General features: G+C 43.0%; 1 protein-coding gene across 1 annotated transcript in view; it reads left to right on the top strand.

Moving 5' to 3' along the window:
- LOC109477153 (EF-hand calcium-binding domain-containing protein 6-like) overlaps positions 1 to 10,523 on the top strand; it is a 31,292-nt gene extending 20,769 nt beyond the window's left edge. Inside the window, exons 19-29 of the mRNA XM_019778215.1 lie at positions 1,319 to 1,549; positions 2,139 to 2,316; positions 2,488 to 3,401; positions 4,464 to 4,619; positions 5,530 to 5,722; positions 6,316 to 6,507; positions 7,257 to 7,484; positions 7,988 to 8,194; positions 8,490 to 8,670; positions 9,200 to 9,399; positions 10,171 to 10,523. Coding sequence (XP_019633774.1) covers positions 1,319 to 1,549; positions 2,139 to 2,316; positions 2,488 to 3,401; positions 4,464 to 4,619; positions 5,530 to 5,722; positions 6,316 to 6,507; positions 7,257 to 7,484; positions 7,988 to 8,194; positions 8,490 to 8,670; positions 9,200 to 9,399; positions 10,171 to 10,446 — 2,956 coding nt within the window. The 3' untranslated portion in view covers positions 10,447 to 10,523. The remainder of the gene's footprint in view (positions 1 to 1,318; positions 1,550 to 2,138; positions 2,317 to 2,487; positions 3,402 to 4,463; positions 4,620 to 5,529; positions 5,723 to 6,315; positions 6,508 to 7,256; positions 7,485 to 7,987; positions 8,195 to 8,489; positions 8,671 to 9,199; positions 9,400 to 10,170) is intronic.
- The last annotated feature ends 2,341 nt before the right edge of the window (positions 10,524 to 12,864 follow it).

Below are 12,864 nucleotides of genomic sequence, written 5' to 3'. Positions count from 1 at the left end.
GTTTGTTTGTGTGTGTGTGTTTGCTTGTTTGTTTGTGTGTTCACCTTTCCGCTTACGAGAGCAGAGTTTAACAAGCTATGGACAAGGTGGGTCTGTTTGTGTGTTTGCTTGTTTGTTCACCCTTCCACTTACAAACGCCGAGTTTAACAAGCTATGGACAAGGTGGGCCTGTTTGTTTGTTTGCTTGTTTGTTTGTTTGGTATAACAGGTAAACCACATTAAAGGTGTAACATAGCAGTTTCGTGGGTACAAGAGCTGAATGACACAGACCTGTTTGATCCATACCGGACTCTTACGCCCCGTTCACAGTGAAATTTGTCGATCCGGATCGGCCGCCGATCGGGATCAGAAATTTATGAATCCGGATCGGTCGTGCGTTCACACTGCTTTTCGCCGATCGGGATTGAAGCTATCTGCTTGGCATTTCACGGGAAATTTGTTCAAAGATGTCCTTGTTCTTGTGCACCGTCCCGAGTTTTCTCTGCGTGTCTTCCCGTCCCCAGAGGGAGATCAGGAGCCGGGTCTCTTCCCCTCTCCATGTAGAGCCAGAAGCCTTCTTCCTGTTCGCCATTTTTGCGCGAAAAATAATACTAGAACAAGTCTGGGGAACTGACAGTTTGGCGAAGTAGTTTGGCGTGGATTACAAGGTTACAAAGGTTCGATTTCAAACTGCGCGGGAGGTGAACTATGACCCCGAGTGCCCGGATGAATGACGTCATACAGCGTCATATGCCCGATCCCAATCCACTTCGCGTTCACACTCGCGTTTACGCCCGATCCCGATCCGCCGCAAGTGTCTTGAACTACCTCCCCGAGGTGGATTACTTTTGGATCGGGATCGGAGAAAATCAATCCCGATTGGAGCGTTCACACTGCCAAAACCGATCCGGATTGACTTCATTTGCATAATTTTGATCCGGATCGACAAGTTTCACTGTGAACGGGGTGCAAGTTTTACTGACGTGGTGTGTTCTTTAACGTGCCCAAGGTGTGGCTCTCCTCAAACACGGTACCTCAAACTTTACATCCAATGTCTGTATCCGATACAAATGCGGTGCCAAATGGCAACCGTAGCATGGAGGTTAATGGCTCTATCCTTAGTACTGAAACTGTGGTGGTTATTAACCTTCTGCCAGCTGCCAAACCCATAACCAATACAAATCTGGTGCCAAGTGGCAACCTTAGCATGGAGGTTAATGGCTCTGTCCCTAGTGCTGAAACTGTGGTGGTTATTAACCTTCCCCCTGCTACCAAACCCATAAAAAACACCTAACCTTAGCAGGCTGAGAGTTAACCAACTGCCCCCCTCCCCCCTCAGATATGACGTGGACCAGAAAGGCTACCTGACCCACGGAGAGTTTGTGGAGGTTCTGGGCTTAACCTTTGCCCCTAGCGACATGCACGGAACGAGCCGGCGAATCGTGGACGACAGCCAGGCGTTCCTGGACCAGCATCACCAGGGGCAACAGGCGCGCCATCAGCAGATCGCAGCCAATCAGATGAAGGCTGCGGGTCACATGACTGCCGCAGAGGTCGAGCAGCAGCTCAAGTAAGTTTTTTTTGAAATTCATATTTCTGATGTTAACTTATGATTTACATTTTTTTAAAATATATTTTACTTGACAAAAAATAGTCACAACTTTTTATAGCTTTTACGTCTGATTGTGCAAGCTAATTTTTATTGTGCAAGCTGATTGTGCAAGCTAATTTAGCATCCCAAATGTATTTTTCCCAGTGTTTCTTTAACGATTAGACTTAAAGAACGATAGAAGGAAATAAGACAGCAAAGAAAGCAAGAATTGTAGACGATGACGTGTGACAGTCTCTCACAATTACAACTGACAGAAAACGACTTCTAAAATCCTAAACCCACCCTAGTAGCCAAGGCATAACCTTTGACCGCTGTAGCCAAGACAAAACCTTTGACCCTTGTAGCCGAGGCATAACCTTTGACGGTTGTAGCCGAGGCATAACCTTTGACCCTTTGTAGCCAAGACAAAACCTTTGACCCTTGTAGCCGAGGCATAACCTTTGACCACTGTAGCCGAGGCATAACCTTTGACCCTTTGTAGCCAAGACAAAACCTTTGACCCTTGTAGCCGAGGCATAACTTTTGACCCACCCAGCATGCATTGCAGGCGAGGCGGCCGGAAGGCAGCCGTCGAGACATACTACTTTCGCGAGGAAACTCCGGACGAATACGCTCGCGAGGCCCTGTTCGCTGGCGGCGTGATCCCAGACTCGGTCAGGAGCAAAGCGTTCGCACAACGCGAGCCCTTTCCCCGAATGGAAAACAACGGAATGAAGGCGCGAGAGGTACTGATGGGAAACGGAGTCATCCCAGACCAAACGTACGCAACATCTGACGGCAAAATCAACGGCCTACCCTACCATGACAAATTTGCGTTTTTGAATGGCCACAGCTATGACACTGATCATCTCGAAGCCTTTCCCCAAAAGGGAAACAACGGAACGAAGGCAAGAGAGGTACTGATGGGAAATGGAGTCATCCCAGACCGAACACCGGAGCGAACGTACGCAACATCGGACGGCAAAGTCCTTCCCAGTCTACGCTACAACGACAAATTTGCGTTTTCGAATGGCCACAACTATGAGGGCAACTTCCACAACTCCCAAGCCAACATGAGGACATCCTTTAAGTTTGCAAATCAACTGACAAAAGTGAGTGGAGATTTTCTGGACGCAGGGATGGACAGAAGAAATGAAGACAGAAGGGAGAGAAAAGTGACGTTTGCCGACAAAGTCTCCGAGAACAAGCGGGCGAAACAAGTTCTCCTCGGCAACGGAGTCATTCCTGACTTCGATGAAGCTGAGAGCGAAAACGATGCGCCAAAAATTGGCAGAAAGTCAACTTTCAAACACGAACGCTCTGACTATAAGCAGAAGTTCCTCGACGCTGGGCTAATTTTTGAGCGTAACTCAACACCAGAATTTCTCACCAATGTCTCTCAAAAGAACCCACATCTTCCCAAGAGCATTTTAAACAAACACAACTCCTCTCGCCCTCTCAGGGAAGACACAAGACTTGACAGACACGCTTATGACCGACCTGACTTTGACAGAGCAACCTTAAGTCTTCAAGACACCTTCCCAACGTCTTATGACAAAAAGAAACCAGAGGAAGATGTCTTGAACAAGGAGATCAGGTTACGTCTTCTCGCAAATGGCATCATTCCTGAGACAGACACGTACAAGACACGGAGGCCCAAGAGGCAAGACTCCTTTAAGAAGCAACCGTACTCCAAGGAGGTGTTCTTGGGGCGCGGCCTTATCCCCGACCCTGACCTGAGACGTCTTAAGATGACCGAAGGACGTTCTTTAGAGTCTCGGCAGTTTCTTCAGGTGTTTGCAGAGATGCCCAGTACACCTGACTATTACAGGTTTGACATGGACAGAGTAGAGACTTCTTGGAGGCTGTGAAGGGGTTTTTAGAATATCCGGCTTCCGTGAAAATCAACTCCGGCATTTTTATATGAAATTTGTTCTGCTAAGGCAGCGTTTTTATAGCAAATTCAATTGTAATTCTAGTTGAATCTACAATTATTCACACCAGTTGGAAGTGCTTTAGAACCCCCTACACAGCCTTTTTCTAGCTGAAAGCATCTGTCAATGCAGTTAGCCCCCCACAGATGGCATTGATAGATGCGTTCTAAGAGGCTGTGAAAGGGGTTTTTAGAATTCCAGCTTGAGTAATAATGAAGGCATTTTTATCCAAACTTTCTTCTGTTCAGACAGCATTTTCACAGCAAATTGTCTTCAAATTCTGGTTGATTCTTATTAGTAATAAATTTTATACCATTATTCTTGATTGTTCATGCCAGTTGGAAGTGCCTTGAACCCCCTACACAACCTTCTCCTAGCGGAAAGCATCTGTCAATGCAGTTAACCCTACACAGATGGCATTGATAGATGCATCCCTCAGTAGTGACTATGACAATGACACTGACAGACTTGACAAATGTTGCAAAGCAGTTTTTCAAACAAATCTACCTAGTATACTTAGTAACAAGATTGTCTTGTGTTGCAAAAAAAGTAGCATGTGATGTGTGTTACAAACAGGTTGACATTTTGTACCCGTTTCAAACCATGTGTGTTATACAATGCCTCAATTATGCTCTCAAGGCAAAAAGTTAACAGTAGAATATTCTTCAATCAGTGACTGTTTTTAAAAGGTAGAAATCAGTGACTCTTTAATGAAAGGTAGAAACATGTGCCTCCAAATTTTCGATGTCCACTGTATATTTTGTACGTCTTGATCACGAAGTGACCTAGTCTCACGAAAACACGAGACTAGGTCAAGTCTTTAGACTTGTGCCGATCTGAAGAGTATTCTACTAAGTGTTAATTTTACGTTAAGGGTACTGTTAATTTTAAGTGACTGATGAACATCTTCAAAGAAAGCCTTATATCTTAACTGACATCTTAAACCTGTTCCTTCACAGGGATAAGTTCCGAGAATACTACCAAGACTTTGACAAGGCATTCCGCAAGGCAGACTTTAACAAGGACGGAACAGTCGACATCCGAGAACTTCAGAGGGTTCTTATAGAACACAACTTCTTCTTGGAGGAGGAGCAGTTCTTCGAGCTGTTGGACAGGTGAGTCTTTTTGGGTATACCTGCTGCTGTATTTAAGTTAAAGTTAAAGAGCCTTCTCGCATCCAGTGACACATAGGGCGGCGCCCATCTCCGTTCATTAGCCCTGGGCCACACACAGCAGTCACTACAGTAGGGGCTAGTCCACTGGCAGTGGTGTGTGTTTAACTTCCATACTCTTCCCCAAATGCTGAGTGCTAAGCAGAGAAAGAAGTATGTACCTTTATTAAAGTCTTTCGTATGACCCGGCCGGGGTTTGAACTCACGACCTCCCGGTTACAAAGCGAGCACTCTACCAATTGAGCTATTGCTGCTGTATCCAGGACTGTAAACAATTCAGTACCAAGGACAGGCAACTAACTTCCTGCCTAGGTCAGTAGTTACGTGCCTGTCCATGGTACTGAATTGTTTATGGTTCTAATCTAAACATAAGCCACACAGACCCTTGCAACAGTTCCATAAAAAATGTGTTGAGAAAATATGTGTATCATGTGTATTATTTGATTGTTTGGTGACTATCAATTGTAAACTGATTGTAAACCCTGCATCACTTCAGCTGTGTAAAGGCTGTGATTGCACGGGTACCGATAAAAAAAAACATTTTAACTAGAGAAGTAACATTTGCAAAGCAAATGCATAATGTTTACCTTCGGACATGGTCTGCTCTATCAATTCTTACTCAAACACATTCACATACATGTATTACTAGTATATGGTGACAGGGGCAGGGCAGACAGTGAAATTGCAACATTATGTAACCAAACACCAGTCACCATGGTGGCAGACGTCAACAAATCAGGTCATTGGCTAGGTCAGAGGTTAGTGTTTGGAGAAGAAGAAGAGGAAACTGAGCAAGAACAATATGTTTTCCTTCGGTAAACATACAAATTGGACCACTTTTCTTTGTCCGCAGACTTGGCCTGTCACCAGAGAAGGGGAAGCTGTCTTACCCAGACTTCCTCAGGGCCATCGACGACGGAAGGGCCTCCAAATATGGGCGTAGGAGGTCGGGGGTCACCATGGAGGAATACGACGGCCTTCCCGCGGAAAAATCGCTCGAGAAGCTCCGCGAAAAAGTCGCCGCAAACTTCGTCGTCGTCGAAAAGGTGGGTTAAGTTATCTGACAACTAGAAAGGTAACATTTGCAAAGCAAATGCATAATGTTTACCTTCACACATGGTCTGCTCTGTTAATTCTTACTCAAACACATTCATATATATGGTCAGACAGGAGTCTAAATCCCTCCTGCTATAAAATTGCAACATGATGTAATCCAAAACTAGTTCTTTGGTGAGAGACAGTCTGGTTCACGTCATTGACCAGGTCACAGGGCACTGTTTGGAGAAGAAGAAGAAACCATTCAAAAGCAAAAACGATTCCTTAGTAAACATAATGAGAGATGGCAGACTTCACTTCCTTATTTACCTGTAGCTGTAATTTTGCAAGAGGAGGGAAAAGAACTTCGAAGTTCAGGGCTTTTGCTGTGACTTTGGCAGAAAAACTGTGACTCAGACCTTTCAAAACATGGCACATTCTAATCCAACTTTTTAGTATTGCTGTAACCATGTGTCAATGTTATTGTTATGTGTGGCAGTTGTATGCTGTACTGTTTTATGTGATGGAAAAATAGCGAACCAATTGCAAGCTAAATGTGGATCCAAATAAAGTCAAAGTCTGACTTTCCCATTTTATCCTCCAGGCTTTCAACGCATTCGACAAGGAGAGCACAGGGAAAGTCAAAGCGTCAGAGTTTCGGCGAATCATCGACCATTTCTGCTTCAAGCACTCCGACAAACAGTTCCGGGCTCTTCTGGCCAAACTCAAGTTCCACTCAGACAACACCATAGACTGGAGGGCCTTCCTCGACGACTTCAAGAAGAACGAACAAGAGGTTGGGCTTCCAACTTTCTTATTATTTGTCTTAAATGAGTGAAGAGACTCTTTTTACACGTCAACCAAGTCTTTTATTCGGCTGACGTTTCAGTGACCGTCTGTCACCTTCCTCAGGGCAATTCTGACTGGTTCACATTGCACTCACTCACTCACTCTTACTCACTCACTCTTACTCATTCACTCACTCACTCACTCACTCTTACTCATTCACTCACTCACTCACTCACTCTTACTCATTCACTCACTCACACACTCACTCTTACTCATTCACTCACTCACTCACTCTTACTCATTCACTCACTCACTCACTCTTACTCATTCACTCACTCACTCACTCTTACTCATTCACTCACACACTCACTCTTACTCATTCACTCACTCACTCACTCTTACTCATTCACTCACTCACTCACTCACTCTTACTCATTCACTCACTCACTCACTATCTGGTTTAGCATCTGTTATTCCTTGAATTCCGAGGGTTAGACGTGCATACACTGCAATACTTGATGGCAGCTAGCCACTTTCCTCTAAACAAACGAATAACCAAACTGTATTTCCCCACAGGCCACCCAGAACTGGCTGGAGGATGTTCAGAAAGCTGCTAAGCCAGTCACTCAGTCACTATCTGCATGGTTTAATTTAGCATCTGTCGTTCCCCGAATATCGAGGGTTAGACGTGCTTGCACACCTGTGACGTTATTCTAAACAAACAAACAAATAAACAAACTGCAATTTCACCCACAGGCGACCCAGAACTGGCTAGAAGATGTTCAGAAAGCCGCCAAGCCGAAGTCCCCACAGGAACTGGCGATGCAGGAGGTCCAGTCCAGAGTACAGGAAGCCGTCAGTGCTCGGTTCTACGCCTTCGCACGGTCCTTCGCGGAGGTCGACTACGCCAAGATTGGGGTCGTCGCCAAGGAGGACTTCCGAGACATCCTGAATAAGAACGCCATAAGACTTTCAGACGACCAGGTGAGAAGTTTTCTGAAAGGATTTTATTTTATTTTCTGAAAAGATACACTGTTAGTTCTTTTTACACAACCAAATAATTACCTTGCTGATGTTTCGGTGTCTATCAGACACCTTCCTCAGAGCTTCTGACTGAAGTTCTGCTTCTCGCCGCAAAAGCGCCACCTACATCGGCTACATATAGCGGCGAGTTGCAGAACTCCAGTCAGAAGCTCTGAGGAAGGTGTCTGATAGACACCGAAATGTCAGCATGGTAATCATCTTGGTTGTGTAAGAAAAACTCTCCTATACTTTACCAACCTGATAAAACTATTTTTGGAAGTGAGAAGTTTTCTATCATCTTGCTTCCTGTTCTAGGAGGTTATGATCTTTAACCACCATCAAGCACAGTTCTGGATTGTCTACGCATATCCAGAACCTTGCTTTATCTAGGACCATGCACATCCCACATATTTTTACACTTAAGGTCTTGTGAGGTCTAAAACGTTGTACGTTTCCCCACACAGTTTGACCAGTTGTGGGAGACGATGCCTGTGAACGAGTTCGGGAACGTCGTTTACCGAGAGTTCCTGAAACAGTTCTCGACCGAGCGTACCCGAGGCGCGGAGTTGCCCCCCTCCCCACCGCCGACCCCCACCCCGTCCGAGACCCCCTCAGCCATGGTGTTCGCTCGACGGCCCGCCACAGCCACCACCCCCAAGTCAGGCAGAATGGTACGTTCCAATTTCAATTTGTTCATCGATGAAGGTTAAGAGATACTAAAAAAAGCAGTTACTCAAAATTGAAATTTGAAACATTTGCCCCCAACAGAGTGTTCTGCCACTGGAAGGGCATCAAAAAGTTATCATTGCAATTTTCGACCACTTTTTCCCCATTATACATGTAGACCACTTGTTACGGTGTGATAACTGATGGGAAAGAGAGGCTCCTATATGATAATAACTCACCAAGGTCGCTTCTTTTCCTTAACCTGTACAAAATTGAAATTTGATACCTTTGCCTTGACAGAGCGTTATGAGCGACAGACCTGCGTCCCGTGTGTCACGACCTTTCACCCCTCTGGTGAACGCTCAGGGCGCGGAGCTGCGTATGAAAGATCGAGTGTTCCGCCACTGGAAGGACATCCAGCGTCTCTGCAAGAGTCGGGACCCTGAGAACAAGGGAGAAATCTACATGGAGGACTTCAAGGGTAAGGAGATAAATGTTTTGATGATGTTAAACTAAGCAAAACATGATTCAGAGCCAACACAATATCTTTCCCCAGCATTTTATTTTATTGTCAGTAATATGTTCATTTTATTGTTCTTAAATATATGCGAACCAATAAACAAACAAACAAACACAAGCATCTGTGAGCAAAACTGACACCCTGAATACTAAATTAAATGCACTTGTGAGTCCAACCTAATTTCTCCACCCCCTTCCCGAACTTGATCAGCTTAGGGATGCTTATATTAGTTGAAATACATGCTAAAAACAGGATATAGAATTTTCTTCTTACACAACCAGTAAGGTTCTCTCCTGCTTACGTTTCGATGTCTATCAGACACCTTCCTCAGAGCTTCTGACTGGAGTTCTGCAACCCTTACTGGTTGTGTAAGAAGAAAATTGTGTATCCTAAGTATCTTCCAACCTGATGAAATTATTTACGGACATGCTAAGAACAATATATTTGATTCATACCTTTGTTGCACCAGGCCATACAATGTAATTTCTCCGCCCCCCCCCCACAGCAATCGTGGAGAGTTTCAACATCTACCTTGCACCGGACGACCTTGACCAGCTGCGGATTAAGTACGACATGCGGAACAACGGGAAGTTCTCGTACAAGGCCTTTCTGCGACACTTCCTGCTCCGACTCAAGCCGCAGCAGGAGGGCATTCTGCAGAGGAAGAAACTGCAGACTCCGCGATTCAGCGTAAGTACCTCTGTGAAAATCTTTGGCTTCAGAACCCACCCATACCCAAAATAACCTTAAGGTTGACGTCTTTTTAACAGGGAGAACCCAAACTTTCCCGGTTCAATCTCCAGATGAACCCTGGAGAACCTGTTGTGTCAGTAACTAATTGCATTCTGCAGAGGAAGAAGCTGCAGACTCCTCGCTTCAGCGTAAGTACATAACACTTAACCCTTAATATAACGGGTTGCAAATACAGTACCATGCAGTCAGTAGTATTCAGTATGGCCTAAAGGAATTCCTTTAGACATCAAATCTCACATCTCACTTCAGCATAAATCCTGCTCCTTTAGACTTACCCAACACCAGTTACCATGGTGACAGACGTCTGGTCCTGGACCTTGACCTTACTTGTTTGGAGAGAAAGAAGAAACAGAGCCAAAACAATATGTTGTCCTTCTGCAAATGTTAAGTTATACTAGAAAGGTAACATTTGCAGAGCAAATGCATCATGTTTACTTTTGCATATGGTCTGCTCTGTTAATTCTTACTCAAACACATTCATATATATGGTCATACAGGAGTATGAATCCCTCCTACATGTACCATAAAATTGCAACATTATGTATCCCAACACCGATTACCACGGTGAGAAATGTAAACAGATCGGTTCATCGGCCAAGTCAGAGGTCAGTGTTTGGAACAGAAGAAGAAGAGGAAACGTAGCAAAAACAATATTTTAACTTTTCCTTTGATAAACATAAAATGATCATCAAACTATGTTCTGTGCAGGTGAAGCAGGGTGCAGAGAGCAGCCTCCTGTACGACGCGATGCTGCGAATGCGAGATGTCATCATGTCAGAGTGGCAGCGAATGCGCCGAACCTTCCGCGCGATCGACGCGAAGGGCGAGGGTTTCGTCTCCCCCGTCGACTTCCGTCAAGTCCTCAAGGAATACGGCATCAACCTCTCAGAAGAAGAGTTCTTTCATCTAATGACTTTCTATGACAAGGGGATGGTGGGGAAAATCTCGTACAATGATTTCCTAAGAGCCTATCTGTCACAATAAGATGTTTAGAGTTAAAACTTTAGATCCAACACGGAAAGTTCTCTCACCTAGAGCTTTCAACCAGTCACTCTAGTCTTCCTCAGTAGACTGATGACCCAGTGAGGCTTGTCATGTGGCTTCTTTGAAGTGTGACGTCAACACTGGGTCAGTCTACTGATGTTTAGTGTTAAAACTTTTGATCCAACACAAAAAGTTCTCTCACCTAGAGCTTTCGACCAGTCATCCTCAGAAGACTGACCCAGTGAGGCTTGTCACGTGGCTACTGAGAAGGAAGACCAGTGACTGGTCGAAAGCTTTAGGTATCTGTCACAGTAGGCCCCATATGGTCTGTGCTACCGATTGACTTCCAAAATCCAACAGGTCTTCAAATGAGTATGGCATCAATATCTCAGAAGAGGAGTTCTTTCACTTGATGACTTTCTATGACAAGGGGATGGTGGGGAATCGTACGATTTCTTACGAGCCTATCTGTCACAAAAGGACGCCTGTACAAGATGTTCTCTCAACTAGAGCTTTCGACCATGTCTAACCTCCATTGACGTAAACAGCTAGGATGTTATATAATATAATTGGAGTAGTGACGTTTTAAAGTTGTTGTGCTGTTTGTCAGTTTGTGATGTTTTTGTGTGTGAAACTGTCTTGCTGAAACTGATTGAACATCGACTTTGGTTAAGTTTTGAAGGAAAAAAAACAGCATTTTGTAACTGTTACATTGTGAATGTGACAAGTTGGAAGCCATAATGTTAATGTTTGTAGCTTTGTGAAGCTGACAGCATGTGTACAGATAAGGAATGTACTTAGTATTACTACAAGGCAATCCTACCAAAGAATGTGAAACTGTATTTTCACACTTATGTATTAAGGAACTAGTAAGATAGGAAATGTATTGTTAAGGGAGGGAGGAAGACAGACTAAGCTTGCTTATAATCGTAGCCAAAAAAGAAAAAAGAGTTCTTAGAGCATAAATAGAATGGATCAGAAATAGCTTGTAGAATTCCCCCCCCCCCAAAAAAACTCTAGAATGAATAATTATCAAATATTATGCATGTGCAGCTGCCAAATACTAGACTAAGTATGCCATCTTCCATCTAGTTTACAAGCATATTTTGAAACAAATAATCATAGATAGCTTCAACAAGGTTTGTTGTACAACATTACTTGTAAAGGTCTGTAATAAGTATTAAGAAATAATAAATGGTATATTTGGAAGATAATATGCAAAATGTATCTTTGTACATTCTGCACAGTGTACTTTTAACTGTGTACTTTAAATTTGAGAACATAGTTTATAAGGTAATTGGAACCATTACAGAACTATGTAGTTTTGAAAATCAATGTCTTCTAAAATAATGCAATGCTTAATGCAGCAATATATTTCTAAACAACTCTTTTAATGATAGATATATTTCTATGCTAATTATAACTGCTTAGCTTTTGCATTATTAGGTACTAAATCTATATTTTTGCATGTAAAGGTTGGATCATTGTATTGTAGCCTTTTCAGCCCCAAATATTAACAATTAGAATATTTTGCTTGACTGGATCATAGATATAGAATATATCTATTTTAGATTGTGGACTCCGACTGATAGCTTTAAACAAAACTTGTCCTGAAGTTGTAAGTTGTAAGTTTACATCTGACAACATCAAAACAAGTAATATTATTTTATGTGATGAACGTTAAAAAGTGTTGTGTGAAAGAATCTGTAAATATGGTTTGATTTTGACAGAGTGAAAAAGACTGGATGACAACCAAAGGAGTGAATAAATCTGTCACTTTACATTCTGTTGTTTTCCGCAGCAGTCTTTGCAACTTGTTATCATAAGCATGACTTGTTATGATTTCAAAACATTCAAATGTTTATGGTATACATACACAGACTCACGTGTAACTAGCCTATTATTACTGCTACTATGTATTATGTATATACATTAATTTTGTAACTGTATGTCTGAACACTATACAAACTTAGCACCTACTCAACAGTTTGACTGAGGACTATATGAACTTATAAGATAGTAATATATAGCTAACTCAACAGGTTGTGTAACAACTATATGAACACAGAAGTAACTCAACAGTTTTTTGACCACTATACAAACTCATAACCAACTTTACAACGAGTCTAACCACTATACGAACTAACTCAACAGAATAAGTCTGAAAACTAACGTAGCTTTATACATGTAGTATCTATTGCCTAATATGGAACCTCGGTGTTAAAAAAGCATCAATCCTACAAATACTTACCTAATATTGTAACAAGTCTCAACTTAAACTAGGACAGAATCTTGTTTTAAAGTTAACTTTCTCAGAGATGAGTTGAAGGGGAATAAGTAGACAAATTTGGGAGCTGAAATCAACTCAATGATTCGGGTGTTTCTGTCCTTACACCTTACTTCTATCCCTAACATGTC

Source organism: Branchiostoma belcheri, unplaced genomic scaffold (genome assembly GCF_001625305.1).
Source record: "Branchiostoma belcheri isolate BF01 breed outbred unplaced genomic scaffold, Haploidv18h27 scaffold105, whole genome shotgun sequence".
NCBI classification, from domain to species: domain Eukaryota; kingdom Metazoa; phylum Chordata; class Leptocardii; order Amphioxiformes; family Branchiostomatidae; genus Branchiostoma; species Branchiostoma belcheri.
The sequence above is the reverse complement of the archived record's forward strand: the minus strand, read 5'-3'. Positions and strand labels throughout refer to the sequence as shown.